Raw genomic sequence first — 22,253 nt, 5'->3', positions numbered from 1 at the left:
ATTTTGAGCAAGTCTATTCCCTCGTTAAGGGACACCCAGAAGTTTTGAAGAAACACTCACCGGGAGCCAGCGACCAATGTCTCCTGTGTGAAGCCAGCCATCCTTGTCCAAGGTTTCCTGTGTCTTCTCGGGCTCCTTCAGGTATCCTTTGAACACGTTGTGGCCCCTGATGCAGATCTGTACAGAAGTTGGGAGGCGATGGTGACAACAGCAAAGGCTGCTACAAACACCTACTCTCGCCTTTCATCTTTTTTTTTCCTGCCACCTTGATTCATTTGACGCTTCCACTATACGTATGAGGAACACTGGCTTCCCTAGTGGGTCAGATGGTAAAGGATCTACCTGCAATGTGGGGAACACGAGTTCAATCCCTGGGTTGGGATTGAAGATCTCCTGGAGCAGGGAATGGCTATCCACTCTAGTATTCTTGCCTGGAGAATGCCATGGACAGAGGAGACTGGTGAGCTACAGTCCATGGGGTTGCAAAGAGTCGGACACAACTGATTGACTAATACCAATGACACTAATGAAGAGCGCCGGATTTTAATTTCTATTGTGGGGGACAAAGTTAGACTCCAAGACATTGAAGTCCTAAAATTCTCGAAAGAACCAAACACAAACTTGCTCACAAGTGTGTGCTTTTTCTGATACACACATCCCCACCACGATTATGTAAAAAGGACTGCTGGGCACAGCCTACTTGCCTCTCCTTCATTGTTCACGGCAAAGTAGTTCATATCAGGTACATCTTCCAGCTTCACATGATTGCAAGCCATGGGGACTCCAACGTGGCCTAGAACACACCACAATGAATCAGCCAGGATACTGGGAAATGGTGATAACTCCAGCCATGTTTGAGAGATATTTATGGATTAACTCTAGAAGAATAAAACTGAAAAGTCATTTGGCAGTGCCAGACAGTCTAGATAGAAAAGCCTGGACCAACCCTTAGATTTAGGATCTGCCACATTCATCCAGAGTATTGAGGCTATCTAAACACCCAAATCCTAGTTTATCTAGAACTGTTCACCCAGCCATTGCACCCACTGTCCAGTAAACAAAGAACCTACCTGATTTCCAATCCCCAGGTAATGTAACTGTACAGCCAGCAGTGCATTCTGTTTGACCATAAGCTTCAAACACCTGTGTGAACCAAAGAAGGGCTTTGAGAGTTACTCAAGATACAGCAGGAGCTGGCCATGCCCTATGGCCAGACATGAAGAAAGCAAGGTGTCTGAGAGCTGGAGGACACTTAGTGTCCTAAAACCTTGGATTCGTGAGAGCCTGAGCTGCTGGGTCTTTGCAACTGTGGATTCACTAAAAAACCAAAAGGGTCCAGAAATTGACCAAAGTATGGAAACATACTATACTTCGGGAAATGTGGCACTACAAGCTGATGGGGAAAAGAGAGTTATTCATTAAGTGACATGCAATCCAATGGCAACTGGACTTGAACCTAGGCAAGGGCATGCTACTGAAGGAGCTAAAGAAAGTGAGAAGTATCTTTTAAGGGAAATAGCTATGGTGTAGAACAGGGGTTGGCAAACTTCTGTATATAAGACCAGAGAGTGAATATATTTGACTGTATGAGCCATTTGGTCTCTATGTCAATGACTCATCTCTGCCAATATAGCACCAAAGTGGCAGTAGACAATACATAAATAAATAAGTATGGCTGTGTTCCACCAAGACTTTATTTACAAATAGAGGGAACAGGCCAGATTTGGTCTGTAGCACAGACCAACTGCTGGTATAAAGGATAACCTTGACTGGAGAGGGGCTGTGGGGGAAACACATGCACAGTCTGAAGTGGAGATGGGGTCTGTCCCAGGCAGAGCTGCTGGAAGAGAGGAAGGCATTTCTGGGAGGGATATGACATAGGGCCTTCTGATCTATGGGTGTTAGGAGCTGAGGGAAAGGAAGGAAAGGAAGAAAGAGGAACTCTGGCCTTGGCATCAATTCAGAATCTGTTGTGAAGACAGTTATACACATAGGTGGTACTTGATGAGGACAAGGCTGTTTGCTTCATTCATACTGTGCGTGTTGGCTGAAAGAATGAACTAGTTAGCCATCGAGGGGGAAAATATGAGACTATCTGTACTCAAGCCCTTTTACTAAATTCCAGATGGAGCAGAGACTTAATTGAAAAAGGTAAAACCACAAGGTTACCAGAAAATCTGGGTGAAAACAGTTTTATGCAATATTGAGGGTTGGGTCAGGAAGCCTAAGGTCTAAGCTCTTATAAAACCACATAAAAAAGGTGACTCAGTGCAAAAACATTTAAAACTTTTATCTAGCAATACACAGCGCAAAAGATGAGACTAGGACATACACTTGTAACACAACAAAGATTGATTTTACTACTATTCGAATTCTTAGAAAGCAAGGTGAAAGAGAACCAAACTCTCCTTTGCTCTTTTTTCTATGAGGAGGTAATGTAGTAATTCATGAAAGCAATACAAGTGCCAGTAAACAATAGAAAGGATGTTTAGGGACTTCCCTGGTGGTCTAGTGGTTAAGACTCTGCACTTCCAATGCAGAGGTCTTGGGTTCAGTCCCTGATTGGGGAACTAAGATCTGCGTGCCTCATAGTGCAGCCAAACACACAAAACCCCACAAATACTATTAAATACATCTGTGACTGTTCAATGCGATGAAGGCAAGGGAAAAAAGAGCCCCCCAAAAGATATTTGGTGTTAATAAAAGAAACAAAGCTGTAATAAGATTTTTCAAGTATCTATTTGGCTAAGATTTAAATGACTGAAAACATCTATCACTAGCAAGAAGGTGGGGCTATCAGGACTTGTGCTTTATTTGCAGGAATGTATAAGAAAGACAAGACCCTTCTGAGGAAGTGTGAGCATTAACATTAACATGTAAAAAAAACTCATATACTTTGGCCCAATAATTCCCACTTGCAAAGATTTATCCTAAATTGATAGTTGCTTAAATATGCACAAATATCCTTATCATCTCATTGATTATAACAGCAAAAAAAAAAAAATGATGTCTATCAATAGGAAACTGGGTTTCCTAGGTAGCACAAGTGTAAAGAATCCACCTGCCAATGCAGGAAATGTAAGAAACACAGGTTCAATCCCTGGGTTGGGAAGATCCCCTGGAGGAGGGCATGACAATCCAGTCCAGTATTCTTGCCTAAAGAACCCCATGGACAGAGGAGGCTGGTTGGCTACAGTTCATAGGGTCTTTAAGAGTCAAGAGTTGGACACGACTGAAATGACTTAACACGCATCAACAGGAGACTAGTTATTTGGGTACATTCAATAAATGATTACAAAACCATTAAAATGATGTTTATTTGACTAGGATCAATATGGACGGGGCGAGCACTGCTTAACAAGTATATTAGAACACGGATGTCATTTTTTAAAGATGATACTCCATTTATAGTTATTATAAAACATCAGATGTATTTCCCATATAATAATATCCTCTAACTCACTTTGCACCTAACTGTTTGTACCTCTTACCCTCCTACCCCTAAATTGCCCTTACCACCACTTGGACTTTGTTCTCTGTATCTGTGAGCCTGATTCTTTTTTATTACATTCATTAGTCTGTTGCATTTTTTAGATTCCACATATAAGTGACGTCACATAGAATTTGTCTTTGTCTGATTCATTTCACTTGGCATAATGCCCTCCAAGCCCATTCACACTGCTGCAAATGGCAAAGTTTTGTTAACATTGATGCTGTTTGTGTCAAGGTTTCTGTATACAGATGCATTAAGCAGTGACTGGAAGGATATTTTCTCTTGACTTTGAGTTTCTGGCTGACTTTCTCCTTGGCACTTTTCATTTGTGTTTTCATTTTTATTTAAATAGTGAGTTTTACTTGTGCAAAAGTGAAATTAGCTATCATCCCAAAAAGGTGCCTATTGCCTGAATGGGAAGGAAAGAAGAGGTGATGTATGGATATATATAACGAATTCACTTTGCTGTACAGCATAAACTAACACAACATTGTAAAGCACCTACACCCTAATAAAAAATTTTTTAAAAAAAAGTACTTGGCCTACCAGACATCCCAGTGCTGCCCGGAGGAACGTCAAGACGGGAGGTGAGATGGGGGCAGCTCCGGTGATCAGTAACCGAACCTTCCCACCCAGGCTTTCCTGTTTAATAGAAACAAAAGACCCACTGAAAACTATTCCCTCGGCTTTAGTCTCCTGCATTGCAAAATGGGCAGAATAGCCTACTTATCCAGTGCTGTCATAAGGATTAAACTCATTAATTCACACAGCACTTAGAAAGGGTCCATCATTGTAGAAAAGAACTTAAAGTGTTGGCTCTTATGGTAACCACCATCCACAGCGGGAACCAGACCTGCATTTTTTTTTTTTTTTTACATTTCCTCAGGTAATTTGTATTGTTGGATCTTTCAAATTACTTAGGACTCTCAACAGACCACCCAAGAGAATGAAAGAGCTAGAACCTAAGAAAAATCCACTTTCTGTATTTCAGCCAAATCCCTTTAGTGACAACGTTGTCTGAGAGAGATCTCAAAAGGCTGAGTGAACGCAGAAAGTGCCAAAGGGTCTCCAGTTAAAGAGACGCTTGACCATCAAAGGAAAAGCAAAGTATGCTGAAGCTGAGGGCAGCCCAGACACATACCTGGCTCCATCAGGATCTACCCAGCATACCTGGATCTTTCCAAAGATGAGCTTGTCCCACAGACTGTCACGTCTGATGATACCCCTTTTCACTTCACGGAATTTACTGGCAACAGCTAAGTTCAACAAGAACTTCTTCAAGGGTGTCTTGGCTTCATTTTGTACCTGCAGGAGTGAGAGGAGTGACAGCTCCTCTTAGTTGGAAACCTACTGGATACTCACCAAAGCCATTCATCAACAAACAAGAGATAGCGCTTCCTAGCATCAAAAGCGGAGAAGGCAATGGCAGCCCACTCCAGTACTCTTGCCTGGAGAATCCCATGGACGGAGGAGCCTGGTAGGCTGCAGTCTACGGGGTTGCTGAGGGTCGGACACGACTGAGTGACTTCACTTTCACTTTTCACTTTCATGCATTGGAGAAGGAAATGGCAACCCACTCCAGTGTTCTTGCCTGGAGAATCCCAGGGACGGGGGAGCCTGGTGGGCTGCCGTCTATGGGGTCGCACAGAGTTGGACACGACTGAAGTGACTTAGCAGCAGCAGCAGCAGCATCAAAAGAAAGTGACTCTTATTCATGCACTGGTATGCTGAATAATGATGAAAGTTCATGCTAACAAAGAAGTGAAGTTCATACACACACACAAAGCTCCAGCTCCTCCAAATTCCTTGTCCTTAGCAAAAAACCTTGACAATTAATACAGCATGTCCCCAAAAGGTAGCATCTATCTACAAAGTTACCCGGGAGTACTGATGAAACAGCTGATTCTGTACCTGTTAGGGCTTTTGATTTAGGATCATATGTATGTATGTTATATAGTATCATAATATTACAAAGAAAATTTTTCACTGACCAGTTTTGAAGGTCACTGGGGCACCAGTGCATTATTTTCAAGACTGATAAATAAAGGGGGAAAAAATCAAATATTTGTGCCTTCCTGGAAGACTCTCAGCTAATGAAGGCAAGAGAAATGCTTGGATTAGAAAAATCACCATTTTCCTAACCTTAATGAAAAACAGAGCAGAGATCAATAACAGCTAAATCTGTCATGAGGCCATGAAATTTTGGCTCATCTCCTTATTAGACCTGACTCTGGACAAGCTATTTAACCTCCAAGGTTCAGTCTCATCATCTGTAAATTAGGGATAATAAACGTTGGTGTGATTTCCTGGGTTTTTGTAGGAATGAAATGATGGAATGTATATGAAAATTTACCATGGGCTTAGCACCTCAGCAAGAAGCACCCTAACCAGCAGGTGTTATGGAACCAGAGTAACAATTTCCAAGTCAGCTGAATTTTGAGAGGTTCCTCAAGTCTCTGAATTAATCTGTTTCTCCATATCACATCCAAGTAATCTCATCCAGAGGAAAGGGGGTTTCATTTGTACGATTTTTCATGGCTGCATTTGTAAGTGTGGCTGTAAGTGGATGCTGGTGGGGTGGGGGTGAGGGTGGAGCTGGAGCACAGTTCCTAGCAACACAGAGTCTCTAGGAGCTGTAGTCAGGCCTAAAGCCCTGCACAGCTCAGGGCCAGCCCAGCAGAAGCAAGGTAAGTACCTTATCATAGACCTTGTTAAGGAGTCGAGGCACTGTGGGGAACAATGTGGGCTTCAGGGTCCTCATGTCGTCAGGCAGCAGCCGAATGTCTCCTTGGAAGAATCCGACTTTGGCTCCATAAGAGAACACGATGACCTAAAAGCAAAACCAGAGCGTGGGGCTCAGAGCCAAAGAACCTCTTTGAGTCGGGTCTGTTTGGGACAAAATTAAGGACATCCAATGGGCACTTTGATGTGAAGAGTTGACTCATTGGAAAACACCCTGATGCTGGAAGACTGAAGGCAAAAGGAGAAGGGGGTGGCATAGGATGAGATGGCTAGATAGCATCACCGACTCAATGGACTTGATTTTGAGCAAACTCTGGGAGACAGTGAAGGACAGGGAAGGCTGGCAGGTGGCAGTCCATGGGGTCTCAAAGAGTCAGATACTACTTAGTGACTGAACAGCAACAAAAATGCACACTTTTCTCTGGACCCCCTCACCCCTGACACTTCATGTACCCAGAACTCTGAGACCCTACTCCCTAGACAGGATGACACTCACCTCTGCTGAGGTGGCAGGACAGGTAAGTCAGATTGTGAGGCTGCAGGCCCACCCCTATTCCACCCATGGCTCTGGGTGAGTGTCTAAGGCATCGTTTCTAAGAGCCCGTTCATTACATAGCACTAAGAAAAAAGCACTCAAACTAGAACACGCCTACAGTGGTTAAGACCATCTCAATTTCAGAAGTGATAAAATGTGAAAACTCCCGAAGTTTTCACGTATATTCACGGAATATACATCAAGGCTGTATATTGTCACCCTGCTTATATAACTTATATGCAGAGTGCATCATATGAAATGCCAGCTGGATGGAACACAAGCTGGAATCAAGATTGCCAGGAGAAATATCAATAACCTCAGATACACAGATGACGCCACCCTTACAGCTGAAAGTGAAGAACTAAAGAGCCTCTTGATGAAAGCAAAAGAAGAGAGTGAAAAAGTTGGCTTAAAACTCATCATTCAGAAAACTAAGATCATGGCATCTGGTCCCATCACTTCATGACAAATAGATGGGGAAACAATGGAAACAGTGAGAGAGAGAGACTTTATTTTTTTGGGCTCCAAAATCACTGCAGATGGTGATTGCAACCATGAAATTAAAAGATGCTTGCTCCTTGGAAGAAAAGCTATGACCAACCTAGACAGCAAATTTAAAAGCAGAGACATTACTTTGCCAACAAAGGTCTGTCTAGTCAAAGCTATGGTTTTTCCAGTAGTCATGTTTGGATGTGACAGTTGGACTATAAAGAAAACTGAGCACCAAAGAATTGATGCTTTTGAACCGTGGTGTTGGAGAAGCCTCTTGAGAGTCCCTTGGACTGCAAGGAGATCCAACAAGTCAATCCTAAGGGAAATCAGTCCTGAATATTCATTGGAAGGACTGATGCTGAAACTGAAGCTCCAATACTTTGGCCACCTGATGCGAAGAACTGACTCATTGGAAAAGACCCTGATGCTGGGAAAGATTGAAGACAGGAGGAGAAGGGGACGACAGAGGATGAGATGGTTGGATGGTATCATGAGTTTGATGGACATGGATGGACTCGATGGACATGAGTTTGAGCAAGCTCCAGGAGTTGGTGATGGACAGGGAAGCCTGGAGTGCTGCAGTCCATGGGGTCACAAAGAGTCGGACACAACTGAGCAACTGAACTGACTGAAAATGTGAAAAACACGCTGATTAGAATTAATATTATATTAATCAGATATCAGCACTTTAACCCAAGGAACCGAATCTTCCATTTTAGCATTTCATGTACCAACAGATAAGCTGGTTGAAGAGGTATTTAAGCAGGGATCAGAGAGGGGACTTTCCATCCCTAATGACACCTGTGTTTTTGCTTTTGGTTCTCAAGCCAGCCTCAGAATAGCCTGAAAAGCTAGATGACCACTCACAGAAGGCCAGCTCTTCTCCAGTGCAGGTGCCATGTCAGCAGCTCCCCCTGACACACTCTGGACACCTTATCTGGATCAAAGTTTCCTTCTTCGCCCCTCTGTGGGGAACTTCCTTTTCTTTAAGCCTAGATCTTTTCAAAACCTCTAGCCCAAAGAAAAGAAAAAACAATGCCTCATCTCCCCGCGCAGGATAGATGTAAGCTCCAGGCTATGAGCTCCAAGGATTTGCTGGCACCCTGTGTGAAAGCAGGAGCAAGCATTCACCCCATGGGATACAGACAGACTCCACACAGGAAGACTCTGCAACAGGTTAGGGGTGACGCCAAGATTAGGACTCAGCTGTGACAACTCCCTGCTGCCCGTGCCCTCACATTAAATAGTAGATTGCAAATGTTGCAGAGCTGCCCTTGGAATAAATGTGGGACTAGCAAGTCAGGACCCTCTTTTCACACACCTGCTAGGAATATAGGATCTTACCTGTACAATCCTTTCAAACATATGAGCCAAGGGGAGGTAGGATATAGACACGTCCTCAGGATTGGGCTCAAAAACACCCTAGAGATCAGGAAATGGAAAAGAGACAACAATGGGTTAATGTCAATTTCCTCTTCCAAAGAGGATTTAAACACTTCTTTCTAGGACTGCTGCATACAGCTGTGCAGGTGTGCCCTGTGTAAATCTAAGGGCTGCTCTAACTGCATTGAGTGTGGAGATCTGCAGTGACCCTAACAGAGCAAAACTCTATGGGACTTTCCCAGAGGTCCAGTGGTTAAGACTTCACCTTCCAATGCAGAGGGTGTGAGTTCTACCCCTGGTCAGGGAGCTGAGATCCCATGTACCTTGTAGCCCCCCAAAAATCAAAACATAAAACAGAACCAATACTATAACACATTCGATAAAAACTTTAAAAATGGTCCAGATTAAAAAAAATATATATATATATATATATTAATAAATAAATAAAAGGGCAAAACTCCAGACAAAGATGTACCGGTATTCATCCACACTCAGGCCTTCAATCAGTTTTTTCCCTCTCTGCCTCCTCTCACTTTAAGATTAAAATCTTACGACAGATTTACATTTTAATGAGGGCCTTGTTTTCAATTGACCACTGACCTCCATACATTTGAGAAAACCAGAAGCATTGGAAACAATATTTGCATGGGTTAACATGGCTCCTTTGGGATCACCTGTAGGAAACAAGAGGTGGGAAGATGCAGTAAGTGACTAACAGGTTGTCTCTGGCATTGAAATGAGAAGCTACATTCATTTGGTTCCGTTCCATGGAGCCGAGAACTTCTTCTGTCCCCGGGTCTTTTTATGAATGGTGTAAATGACTCTGCTTATGAATGACTGATACCCCCAGAAACGCTACTCTGACTGCATTATTATGCTACTCTGACTGCTACCACACAGGGCACAGCCGCAGTCTCAGATAGCAACAAAAAAGAATCCAAGTGGCCCCCACCCTGCCTTGTGCTGTTTTCATGTTGAAGACTTCAGATCTAACAATATTACCTAGCCATCACTTTATAAACGGGGTACAGTGGAATGGCTATGACTTCTAGATTATTATGGTTCAAATTAAAAGTTACTAAGAGTTCTAATAGCTAGGTAGCTACATAGAGGGGGAGAAAGAGAACACGGAATGATCTGTTTAAATCTACCACTGGGCTATCTTGATTGAGTGAAGCCATTCAAGTGATGTTGAGAGAGTGGTAGGCTGGGGGAGGAAGTTGACTTTATAAAGCCATCTTAAAGGCCCTTCCATTCCATACATGTAAACTGCTCCTGGTTGTTCATTGAAATGTGTTTGCTTATGCTTGGGTTTTTCTAAGTGGGCAACCATATTCAGAAGTCTTAGATTATAAGTCCCTTGTAAAGGGCTGCTTGTAAAGTATATTTACCAGCCCACCAGTGGTCAGTGACTCAAGCCACGTTTTTGGCCAACTAGGGGCATGTGGGGCAACTTCCTGGGCACTGACCTGTGGTCCCACTGGTAAAGCAAATGATGCTGAGATCTTCTGGTGCAGGAGGCTGGAGAGGGAAGCATAAGGGCTTAGTCTACTGTGAGCTTTGAGAGCTGAAGATGGCAAGACTCAAGATCAGGCAGAAGAAAACTTACCATGGGTTTTCTGAAGTTCTCTTTGCCTAAATTCTGCATGAACAGAAAAGCAAGAAAGACATTAGTTGAGATAGACAGTCTTAGGACAAATACAGTCCTTTTTTCCTTTTGCATGTGAACACCTCTGCAGGAATACAACCCAAATTCCAACCCAGGTCAGGCCCAAAAGCCAACATTCAGGCACAATGGAAGCCTCGGGGTAGAGTATAAGTTCTCTATAATACCAACTTATGAGGGCAGATCCCAAATGTCCAAACTTCCCATCAGACTCTCAAGGTTCAGTCTTCCAGGACCATTGCTAAATCATTTTAAATAAAATGAATAATTGACATTTCAAGGCTTACTGCACATTATATTACTGCCCTGAGCACTTTATGTTCTCTCATAAACTCTTTAAATCTCCTTTGTGAAGTAGGGATGGTTTCATCTTCATGTTACAGAGGGGGAAAAGAAGATGTGGTGCAACTGGCCCCAGGTCACATAACTAATGGATGTGGAGCTAGAAGGTGAACCCAGGAAGCCTGGTTCCAGGATCACCCCCCTCTAACTACTTCTGTATTTATAAATTCTCTACTTGGAAGTCTGTCTGCTGGCCACAGACCTTCCTCCCCCACTGGCAGGCTTTCTGAGTTGTCTTGGGGAAATGATTCCCATAGCTTAATCCCCCACTGGCAGGCTTTCTGAGTTGTCTTGGGGAAATGATTCCCATAGCTTAATAGCATGAGTGTAATTGACTCCTCCCCTGCCACCTCTGGAGGACATCAACTTGTTTTCTTGTATGGAAGTCCTGCAAGTTGCCCACAGTGTGAGACCACCCTTCTGGCTGGCAGTTGAGCTTCAGTCCCCTACCTCAGCATCAAACAGGGATAAGATTTCAACTCCACATTTCTCCCCTCTCTTCTTCAGGTCATCCTCAAAGGGATCCATGAGGATGACCAATTTCAGGCCTGGGGTGAGGCCCTTTTCCACATTACTGATCAGGACTAATGCCTTTTGGGGTGTATCACAGATTACCATGGCGATATCAGCTGAAAGCAGAAAGAGAGCCGGAGGTCAGCCTCTTGTGTTGGTGTGCATCTGATTTTCTCACAAAGAGGAAAAGATTTTTGAAAATGTCAAAACTACTGGATCCCTAAAGGAGATTATGTTTGTAAATCAGATTTATAATGTATAAAATCGGAAACATTCCATTGATAATAAAATAAACTTAATTGAAACAGAAGCACTTGGTTTCCTTGCACACTGCCAACCATTTATAGTTTCTAGAGGAGCCACAAAATTCCTTCAGGTTAAGAATACAGACAACACACTTGGTCACATATGTGGTCCTGTCCATTTGCTTTGTTTAGGGGCATGGGGAGGAGGGGTTACAAGGGAAAGGAGAGGGCAAGTAGGATTTTAGCAGACAAGCATTTTATAGTTTTTAATGGTGGCAATTGCTTTGATACTTGTTTGCACAAATGGAAACTTTCTGATTAAGTCTATAGTTCCAATGGATCTACTCACTTAATCTACCAGTTCTGTGATGGAAGGTAACATCTAGTATATCTCTTATTTGCCCATTGAACTTGAATTTGTTTCTCTAACAATAGTCATTTTGTCTACAGACTCACCATGGACATGGACATTGGTACATGCTGGTGAAAACTATACTCATTTCGATTTACAAGAGTAGGAAATTAAACCAGTAGTTCCATAGTGATACAGTCAATTAAGTGATTTATTTACTCACTCTATGGCCTTTCATCCAGGGTGGCCAGTGAAAATAGCTCACTGCCAGAACTATATTGTCATATTACACCACCTTGAAGCATTTCATTGAAACTTCTGAGTATATCCCCGATTCATGGGCTTTTTCTAACTTCCCTCTAAATTATATCCTAGGTGCTACAGGACAAGAGAGACTTGAGCATTTTTCTGATCACAGCATTATAAGTCTGTTAACAAAAACCAATAATGAGGAAATACTCAGCATCAAGAAAGAATCAAGTTAAAATGTAATAGCAAAATTTTACCCTTGTTGATGATGTATATGACAGCTTCTGCTCCCAAGGTATCATACAAGGGCACAGCTACCATGGAGTACGTGTAACAAGCGAACTCAGAGATGACCCACTGTATGGAGAGATGTTCAAATAAGGACTAGCATATGCTTTGACGACGAAGTGTGTTAATTCAGTCATTTAGTCAACAAATACTTATTTGGTGGCTCTGTGTTAAAAGAAAGAATCTTCAGTTGTGCCATGTGAAATCTAGTTCCTTGACCAGGGATGGAACCCAGACTCCCAGCATTTGAAGCACAGAGTTTTAACCACAGGACCATCAGGGAAGTCCCCTCAAATCTCTTTTTTTGTGTGATGCTTTAGGGACTGCCATTGCTGATGCTATAAAATATAATTAAATAAAGGAGATAATGTGGGTACCGAGACAACTATTAAAACAAAGGTAGAGTGTAATAAGTTCTATCCATAAAAGGTACAGAAAGCATTAGGGGAGTCTTAAGGAAACAGAGTCACTCTCAGGGATGGAGTAAAGCTATCTGGAACTACTTTGGGAAAAGTGACGGAAATTGGGCAGGGCTCTGAAGGACAGGTAGGATTTGGTTATGGAGATGGAGACAGAGAAGGATGAAGGAAGTGAATGAACAAAGCAGGATTGCATGACATCACTACATATACATCAGAAAGCATAAAGAGTGACAGGAAGTGAATTGGGCTGATGGGTCAGAACCTGATAATGGTGGGTCTTAAATGTCATTATGAACTGAATTATGTTCCCCCTTAAATTCATGTCAAAGCCCTAACACCAAGGCAATTGTTTTTGTTGATAGCACCTTTTAAAAAGAATTAAGGTGAAATGAGATCATAAAGCTCAGCTGGTAAAGAATCTGCCTGCAGGGTACAGGAAGCTTGGGGCTGGTGCACTGGGATGACCCAGAGGGATGGTATGCGGAGGGAGGTGGGAGGGGGGGTTCAGGATGGGGAACATGTGTACACCCGTGGCGGATTCATGTTGATGTATAGCAAAACCAATACAATGTTGTAAAGTAATTAGCCTCCAATTAAAATAAATAAATTTAAATGAAAAAAAAAAAAGAATCTGCCTGCAATACAGGAGACCCTGTATTCAATTCCTGGGTTGGTTAAGATTCCCTGGAGAAGGGATAGGCTACCCACTCCAGTATTCTTAGGCTTCTCTGGTGGCTTAGCTGGTAAAGAATCCGCTTGCAATGCAGGAGACCTGGGTTTGATCCCTGGGTTGGGAAGATCCCCTGGAGGAAGACATGGCAACCCACTCCAGTATTCTTGCCTGGAGAATTCCATGAACAGAGGAGCCTGGCGGGCTACAGTCCATGGGGTCACAAAGAGTCAAACATGATTGAGGGACTAAGCACAGCACAGCACAGAGCTCATAAGGATGGGACCCTGATCCAATATAACTACTGTCCTTATAAGAAGAGGAAGACACACTGGGGATGGCAGAGAAAAAGTCAAGTGAGGACACAGCAAGAAGGCAGCTGTCTACAGCCAAGAAGAGAGGCCTCAGGAGAAACACACCTGCTGACACCTTGATCTTGAACTGGAGATCTTGAATAGACTCTAGGACTGAGAAAATTAATTTCTGTTGTTTAAGCCACCAGTGTGTAGTATTTTTTTTTATGGCAGCCCTAATAGACTAAGATACCAGGTTTGGTGTTAAGTTCCTGAACTAGAGTCAAGAATATCTCTGAGGCTGGGTTAAGGAAGATGAAGTATATAGATGCACCAGAAGTGCAGCCAGGCTCGCCCCCACCTTGGATTTTCAGTTAAACAACTGGCTTGGGTAAGCATATGTCATGCAACTATTCCAAAACACACAAAGGTTTTTCTCTGAGGATATGGGGTCTAATGACTTCACCTGAACTTGGAGATAAGCTTAATTCCAATCATTGTAATGTCTAAAATCTGCTTTCAACTCACTGTGGAAAGATGGCTGCAGCTGGTCTCAGGAGAAGTGGAGGCCTTGGTCACTAGTTCAGGGACAATGTGCAAGTTCCAATTCTAATACCAGTTCATCCCTTTCCACGTCACCCTCAAGCTCTTATTTGCCAGTCCCCTCACAGTTTCCTTATTTTCCTCATATGACAGACTGGCTTAAAATGACACATAACTGGAAACACATAGGAGAAGCCCAGTCACCCAGCAAATAGCACCATTCAACCAATATTAAAGAGGCCCTGCACTATAACTCTTTCAACTGGAACAATATTTAAAGAGTCTGAGGTCTCTAAACAGCTTTCATAAATCTCCATCAAGCATCAGAGTGCTGGATTTGGGGGAGTCTTTAGACTTGGCCCCGACTCATTTCTTTCAGTTAATTTCAACACAGTTACCTCTGGCCTATTCTGAGCAAAGATACCAACAAAGCTTTCTTGTGATGGTTTATATCCTTTATGCAAGAGACAGGAGCCCAGGTACTCTGCTCGATCAGACACCTACAAAAGAGAGAGGTAGAGAGAGAGGGAAAAAAAAAAGCAATCAAGACTCCAGAGAGAACAAATTAGCTCAGGATACCACATAAGCAAAAGAACTTATCCAAAATCATGGGCCTGACTTACCTGTTTGTAGGACAGCCATCTGTAGGGCTGGTTTGGTTTTCTATATCCCAGGCAAGGCCCATTGTCTAAAAACATAATATTAAGAGAAAATCAGTTCCAGTTGCAGATTCTTTGGACCAGAGAAAGTAAAAGGAGGTTAGGAAGAGACAAGACACAAAGGATAAATCCAGTAAGGACGCAAGCTTCTCTTACGTGCCAAGGAAATGCAAAAGTGATAAGTACTCAGTTCTCAAAGACAGAGAGAGCCTTGAAAACTGCATCTGCAACATTTAGGAAATGCTGAAAAACAGGGGTGGTTCCATCTTGGAATATGTGACCTCCATGGTAACAGGCATTTGGGGAAAGCCATGAATATGGACTAGCCCACATGACGTGAACAAGCAAAAACCTACAAGTGAACACAAATAGCCGTATTGGGTAATCTTGGACTGAGTTTCCCTACAATAAAAAAGGGGCTTGGCAACCCACTCCAGTATTCTTGCCTGGAGAATTCCTTGGACAGAGAAGACTGGCAGGCTACAGTCCACAGGGTCGCAAAGAGTCAGACATGATTGAAGCGACTTAGCATATGTGCACAGTAAAAAAAATATGCTCATAAAAATTTAGACAAAAATAAAAATACAAGTCATCAATAATCTCATCACATAAACACCATTATCAAGACTGATATTACGTATTTTCTTTGATACTTTCTTTGATAGTTTCAAGGTTATATTCATTCCCCATATATATTTTGGTATCCTGCTTTCTTTCCCCATTTTATACAAATATTCCAATTATTATTTCTTCTCTATAGAGATTTTAATGGCCTTATTACAGCCAAGTAATGAAGGATTCTAGCGTACAGCTGAATTGATCTCATTTTGGGCATGGAGATTGTTTTCAAAATTGACACATCAAATAATGCTATGATACATATTTTCAAATTGATCATTTCAAAGTTAGAACATTTCCTTAGAATATTTTATTTTTATTTATTTATTTTTTAAATTTTATTTTTAAACTTTACATAATTGTATTAGTTTTGCCAAATATCAAAATGAATCTGCCACAGATATACACGTGCTCCCCATCCTGAACTCTCCTCCCTCCTCCCTCCCCACACCATCCCTCTGGGTCGTCCCAGTGCACCAACCCCAGGCATCCAATATCGTGCATCGAACCTGGACTGGCATCTCGTTTCATACATGATATTTTAAATGAAATAACTGGGTTGGGAAGGGTGGCAGGAGCTGGGGGTGAGGACAGTTGGTTAGAAAGCTCAAGGGTTTTTTTTTTAACTTTTTATTTTGTAGTGGGGTACAGCCGATTAACAATGTTGTGATGCTTTAGGTGAACAGCGAAGGGACTCAGCCATATATATAAATATACACCTATCCAATCCTCCCTCAAACTCGCCTCGCATCCAGCTGCCACATGACATCGAGCAGAGTTCCACATTATACAGCTCAGGTTTTTGATACCCAGCATCACATTGCTTGGTGAATCGGTTGGGACAATTTGCCTTTTCTCCCACCAGCACATATCAAGTCATAGACACTAAATAGTCACTTTTTAATATGTCTTCTGGTTTAACAGATTTTAAAAGTTATTACTTTAGTCTAAACTTCTTTCACAGCTATTAAAATGGGACCTTTTCCCTTATTTGTCAAGCTTCATTCTCATGAATCGGTTGGTAAAGTACTTCATATGAGAGTGTCTTCTGAGACACTGAGACTCATAAGAGCTACAAGAACACACATGAGCGTACGCAGGAGCACTTGGGTACACACTCATGTACATTAGCCTTGAATATTTTTACAGCTGTGTCTCACATTTGACAATAGAAGAATTAAACTTCTGAAAATCGAAACTATTCTGACTTATTTAAATTACAGTAAGTCATCCACTTACTAGAGGAAATAGTCATTTCAGCCACAGAAGTCACAGAAGTTATGGTACTTATGAGGCTACGGAAAAGCCCTAACTGGCTGAGAAACACCCATATCTAAGCCAGAATGAAACTGAGTTATAAATAGGAGTGCAGAAAGGAAGGAAGTTTTACATAGAGGATCTAGCCACATTGCTGAGGGGATTTCAGTTCTAGCCAAAAGGAAGCATTCAGAAAGAAGGTTATTAGGAATTCAGAGGCAAATAAGTGAACTTCCAGACTAAGTGACAGAGGAGAAAGGAAAGAAAGCAGGAAAGAGATAGCCACATTGACTAAAAATATATATATATATATTTTTTTTTTAATGAACATGGAGACTCTTCACAGGAAACATTAGTGCTTTTTCTTTCTGTTGAAACAGCTGCGTGGAATGCTCAAGAAGTCAAGTCTCAGACTGAGACGTTCCTTGAAGCCAGGCAAGCCCTGCTTTAGGGGTTCCCAGCCCCTGCTCCAGCCTACAGTGTGCGCCACTCTGCCGATGCACCGTTTGTACTATCATTAACCCCCAGCGATACATACCTCTTATGGGCCCTGGCTTACTCTGCGCTGTCCCATTAACTCACTGGGTCTTCCTAATAACTATCATTATCCCCATGGAACCAAGAATCATGAACTTGAACAACTTCAAGCGCGCTCGTTAAGTGGCAGAGGTGATAGAGGTGAGAAAAACTCTATTGCATCTCCTTATCACTTCCCTATGGATAAAAATACTAGCAGAGGCCCATGGTCAAGGAATAAGTCAAATAATTGGCCCAAGGGGGCACCAACTGGGGTTTCATTAAACTCTGTGCCTGAATCAGCTTCACTTTGATTAGCCAAAGTCCTGACTAGGCAATAGCCTAGCCTTTGATTAATCAACTTAGATTTTCTGTTCTAAGACATGGCCATCTATAAAGAATCTACCTATTAGCAACTTCACAGCAAAATTGGGGCCCTAAGCTAGGTAGAGTTGAAATTTCGGCACACAAAGCCTTTGGGAAGCTCTGTTTAAAATTCATATTTGGAGGAGAAGGGGACAACAGAGGAGGAGATGGTTGGATGGCATCACCAACTCAGTGGACATGAATTTGAGCCCACTCATGGAAATAGTGAAGGACAGAGAAGCAGCCCATGGCATTGCAAAAAGCTGAACAGGACTTAGCGACTGAACAGCAACTATCTGGAATTCCAGTTCAGTAAAACACAGTGCAGCCAGAGGATCTATATTTTAAACACTGCTGCTGCTACTGCTAAGTCGCTTCAGTGGTGTCCGACTCTGTGCAACCCCAAAGACAGCAGCCCACTAGGCTCCCCCATCCCTGGGATTCTCCAGGCAAGAACACTGGAGTGGGTTGCCATTTCCTTCTCCAATGCATGAGAGTGAAAAGTGAAAGTGAAGTCTCTCAGTCGTGCCCGACTCTTAGCGACCCCATGGACTGCAGCCCACCAGGCTCCTCCATCCATGGGATTTTCCAGGCAAGAGTACTGGAGTGGGTTGCCATTGCCTTCTCTGCAAGTCCTCATAAACAGTATCTTTTATTTTTAACACTATTTTTTATTTTAAATAAATATATATATAATATAAATATATTAAATATAATATAAACATATTAAATATAAAATATATTTTATATTTTAAACACTATCTGCAGGTAATTCTCCCCAGAGGAGGGCATGGCGACCCACTGCAGTATTCTTGCCTGGCGAATCCCTGGAGAGAGGAGCCGGCGGGCTGCAGTCCATGGGGTCGCACAGAATCACACCAGAAGGAACTTAGCACGCATGCATGCAGGTGATCCGCACATGGACCATCTACTGGGCAGGGATTAAAGATAGAGGTTGTGTATGTTTGTGTTAAGTCACTTTAGTTGTTTCCAATTCTTTACAACACTGTGTACCATAGCCTGCCAGGCTTCTCTGTCCATGGAAATTTTCCAGGCAAGAATATTGGAGTGGGTTGCCATGCCCTCCTCCAGGGGATCTTCCTAACCCAGGGATCAAACCCATGTCTCTTAAGTCTCTTGCATTGATAGGTGTGTTCTTGACCACTAGAGCCACCTGGGAACCCTATAAAGATAGAGGTTAGGGCTGATGTATTCCATCCCAGTTGTAATCAAATGTGTCATTTTTCTATGGAAATACGCTGGATTTTTCATGCCTACTTACTTGAGAAGCCAATTTATCTGTTTAGTTTTAATTTAACATTGAAAAACAATTCTAAATGAAGGTATCCTATGTGCCACATGCTGTGTGCTGAATGACTTGTATCTAGTTCCAATAACAATCCATGCTCAGTGAAGAAAACTTCAAAAAGTCTGAAGTCCCAAAGGAAAGTTCTATTGTATTAGCTATATACTATCTTAAGTTGCCAAATAAGTAAAGAAACTAGCAGTTGGTTTGTTTTTGTTTGTTATGTGGATAGAAATCTAAATCAGTACTGATGTGGAGCCAGAAATACCAAGTACAGTCCCCTCTGGAACCTTCAGATAGAAGCTTTCTTTACAATAAACTTTCATTGTCTTGAGGAGCAACAACTTTTACAAAGCACTTAAGAGTTGATATAAAATAAAGTAATCTAGACAGAGACTTAGATTTCAGTACCAGCATCAACATTTTCTAGTTCTGTCACTTTCAAAATATTCCTGAACCTCTGAGTCTCTAATTCCTCACTTTAAAAAATGAGGTTGGACTTCCCTGTTGGCCCAGTGGTTAAGAATCCACCTGTCAATGCAGGGAACACAGGTTTGATCCCCGGTCCAGGTACCACATGCCTCGTGACAGCTAAGCCGGGGCACCACAACTACTGAGGCTGCATATGCTCTAAAGTCCCTGCTGCACAGAGAGGAGCCACTGCAACGAGAAGCCTGCACACCGCGACAAAGAGTAACCCCCTCTCGTGGCAACTAGAGAAAGCCCGTGAGCATCAGCGAAGACCGAGCACAGTCATAAATAAATAAAAAATTTAAATGGGGGTGTATAACAACTAATCGGAGAAGACAATGGCACCCCACTCCAGTACTCTTCCCTGGGAAGAATCCCAGGGACGGGGGAGCCTGGTGGGCTGCCGTCTATGGGGTCGCACAGAGTCGGACACGACTGAAGCGACGTAGCAGCAGCAGCAGCAGCAGCATAACAACTAATCCCTGAGGTGTAAGAAAATAAGTAGATGCTATCCATGCAGTACTATAGTTTGTCCTCAACAGGAATTGGCTATTAAATATTGTCGTCAGTTCAGTTCAGTTCGGTCGCTCTGTCGTGTCTGACTCTTTGCAACCCCATGAATTGCAGCACGCCAGGCCTCCCTGTCCATCACCAACTCCCGGAGTTAAAAGGCAGAAGGGAAGTGGAGGACAAAAAGTCACATAGGTAAACCTCTACCTGGACAGAGTATCACCCTAAAGAAAAAAAGTTACAGGGAGAGTGGGACTTCCCTGGTGGTCCAGTGGCTAAGATACTGACCTTCCAAAGCAGGGGAGCCTGGGTTTGATCCCTGGTCAGGGAACTAGATCCCATATGGCATAACTAAGACCTGATGCAGCCAAATAAATAAACATTTAAAAAAATATATAGGGAGAGTTATAAGCCTGTTGATTCTGAAAGGAAGCTAGTAAACCGAGCATTGTGTTCAATGATATCAGATACAAGTACTGAACCTTGATGTACTTCTTTCATTCATTGGAAATGAACCTACCAAAGGTCATGGGATAATGCTTCTAGGAAAGTCCAAAAGACAATTACCCTCTGTGATACTAAGAGAAGCAACAAGGGCCAGCAGTACGATACTAGGGGCAAGGTCAAGGTAAAAAGTCAGGAGGCCTGAATGCTAAATCTAGCTCAGATTCTATAATGTAGGGAACTACATTTATGAAACACATCCTCCTAAACAAATGTACTAGTGAATTAACCAAAATATTTTCCTACTGTTAACTCTTTAACAACTTGGCCAGGAAGTTCTCCTTGTATTAAATAAGAACCAGATTCAGAGAGGCAAAGTGGTCTGTGCAGTCACACAGCTGGCAATAGAAGAATTGGGTTTCAAGCCCAAGTCTGTCCTGCTATACAGCTTCCAGCACCCACCCAGATCCTCTGCTCATGTCCCTGCCATGCAGTATTTTTAATTCTTCTCAGACCACCACACTTAAACAAAGTTTTAGAAGTGAGACAGGGAAGGAGAGGTAGGGAACAAGAGCCCATCTTGGTCTTACAGGCCAGGGGAAATAGCCAGGCTTACCAGACACAGCAAGTCCTCTTTGGAAGATTTCATATGTCGTCTTGGCATCTGAGAAGTAGTAGCGTATTAGGTCATTGTCCTTCTGGCAAATACTTCTCCGTGCTCCTCCCTAAGACACAAGACCAAGTTTAAGTCAAGTCTGAGTCTTTCCCCACCCTTTTCAAACCTGTATGGATTGAACTGAAAAGAACATAAATATTTACTATTGAGGTCACAATTATGACCCTTTTAGTATTTAATCAATCAATTTTTTTAAGTCTCAAAATTGTGGTATCTTCATATCAGAGAAACCCAGAGATTGTCGCAGTTATGTTTTTGGTAATTTCCCCCACCTCCCTAGGTATATGCATGTGCACTCACTCACACACGCATACACACACACACACACACACACAGGAGAGACAATATTATAGTTATGTGCTATGCTGGGCTTAATTGCTAAGTTGTGTCCGACTCTTTGTGACCCCATGGACTATAGCCCGCCAGGCTCCTCTGTCCGTGGAATTCTTCAGGCAAGAATACTGAAATGGGTTGCCATGCTCTCTTCTAGGGAATCTTCCCAACCCAGGGATTAAACTCAGGTCTCCTAAATTGCAGGCAGATTCTTTACTATCCAAGCCACCAGGGAAGCCCTTTTATAAAAAATCATATTAAGTTTAAACATCTATCAAATGCATACTATGTTCAAGGCCCTGTGCAAATATTGTAGATGCAAAGTGAGTTGAGACAAAAGTACTGCCTGTGAAAGTGAAGTGAAAGTGAAAGCGCTCAGTCTTGTCTGACTCTTTGCAACCCTGTGGACTATACAGTTCTTGGAATGCTCCAGCCCAGAATACTGGAGTGGATACACTTTCCCTTCTCCATGGGATCTGCCCATGAGTGCCACATAAATGAGAGTTTTGGGAGCTGGGGTAGGGCAAGAAGGGGAAAACATGCAAATATAACACCGTGATGTACACACTATAATAACAACATATGTTTTGGGAGATGAATGAAGTAACCAATCCTGAATCAAATAGAAAGCCTACAGAGAAGAAATAATATTTCATTAGAGACTCTGACGACAGTAAGCATTTACCAAAAATATGTGGTTTCATAGAATGGAGGGAAAGGAAAACAGTTCAGAGTCAAGCAATAGCCTGAATAAAGATGCAGAGGAAGCAACAAAGATTTACTGTGTAGCACAGGGTATTACACCCAGTATCTTGTAATAACCTATAATGGAATATCGTCTGCAAAAAAAAAAAAAAAATCACTATGTG

At 42.4% G+C, this 22,253-nt stretch overlaps 1 protein-coding gene across 6 annotated transcripts in view; it reads right to left on the bottom strand.

The window, feature by feature from the left end:
- Positions 1-22,253, bottom strand: part of ACSL5 (acyl-CoA synthetase long chain family member 5) — a 51,518-nt gene that overhangs the window by 5,147 nt on the left and 24,118 nt on the right. For all 6 annotated transcript variants that reach the window (XM_061403465.1, XM_061403463.1, XM_061403468.1 and 3 more), the window contains 15 exons: positions 20,992-21,100; positions 14,852-14,916; positions 14,627-14,728; positions 12,270-12,369; positions 11,104-11,282; positions 10,255-10,287; positions 10,115-10,166; positions 9,246-9,319; positions 8,607-8,684; positions 6,189-6,323; positions 4,664-4,798; positions 4,040-4,135; positions 1,071-1,143; positions 705-793; positions 61-177 (listed from right to left, as the gene is read on the bottom strand). In XM_061403465.1, coding sequence (XP_061259449.1) covers positions 61-177; positions 705-793; positions 1,071-1,143; positions 4,040-4,135; positions 4,664-4,798; positions 6,189-6,323; positions 8,607-8,684; positions 9,246-9,319; positions 10,115-10,166; positions 10,255-10,287; positions 11,104-11,282; positions 12,270-12,369; positions 14,627-14,728; positions 14,852-14,916; positions 20,992-21,100 — 1,437 coding nt within the window. The remainder of the gene's footprint in view (positions 1-60; positions 178-704; positions 794-1,070; positions 1,144-4,039; positions 4,136-4,663; positions 4,799-6,188; positions 6,324-8,606; positions 8,685-9,245; positions 9,320-10,114; positions 10,167-10,254; positions 10,288-11,103; positions 11,283-12,269; positions 12,370-14,626; positions 14,729-14,851; positions 14,917-20,991; positions 21,101-22,253) is intronic.

Source organism: Bos javanicus, chromosome 26, assembly GCF_032452875.1.
Source record: "Bos javanicus breed banteng chromosome 26, ARS-OSU_banteng_1.0, whole genome shotgun sequence".
Classification (NCBI taxonomy): Eukaryota; Metazoa; Chordata; class Mammalia; order Artiodactyla; family Bovidae; genus Bos; species Bos javanicus.
Note: the sequence above shows the minus strand (reverse complement) of the source record. Positions and strands in the feature narration are given on the sequence as shown.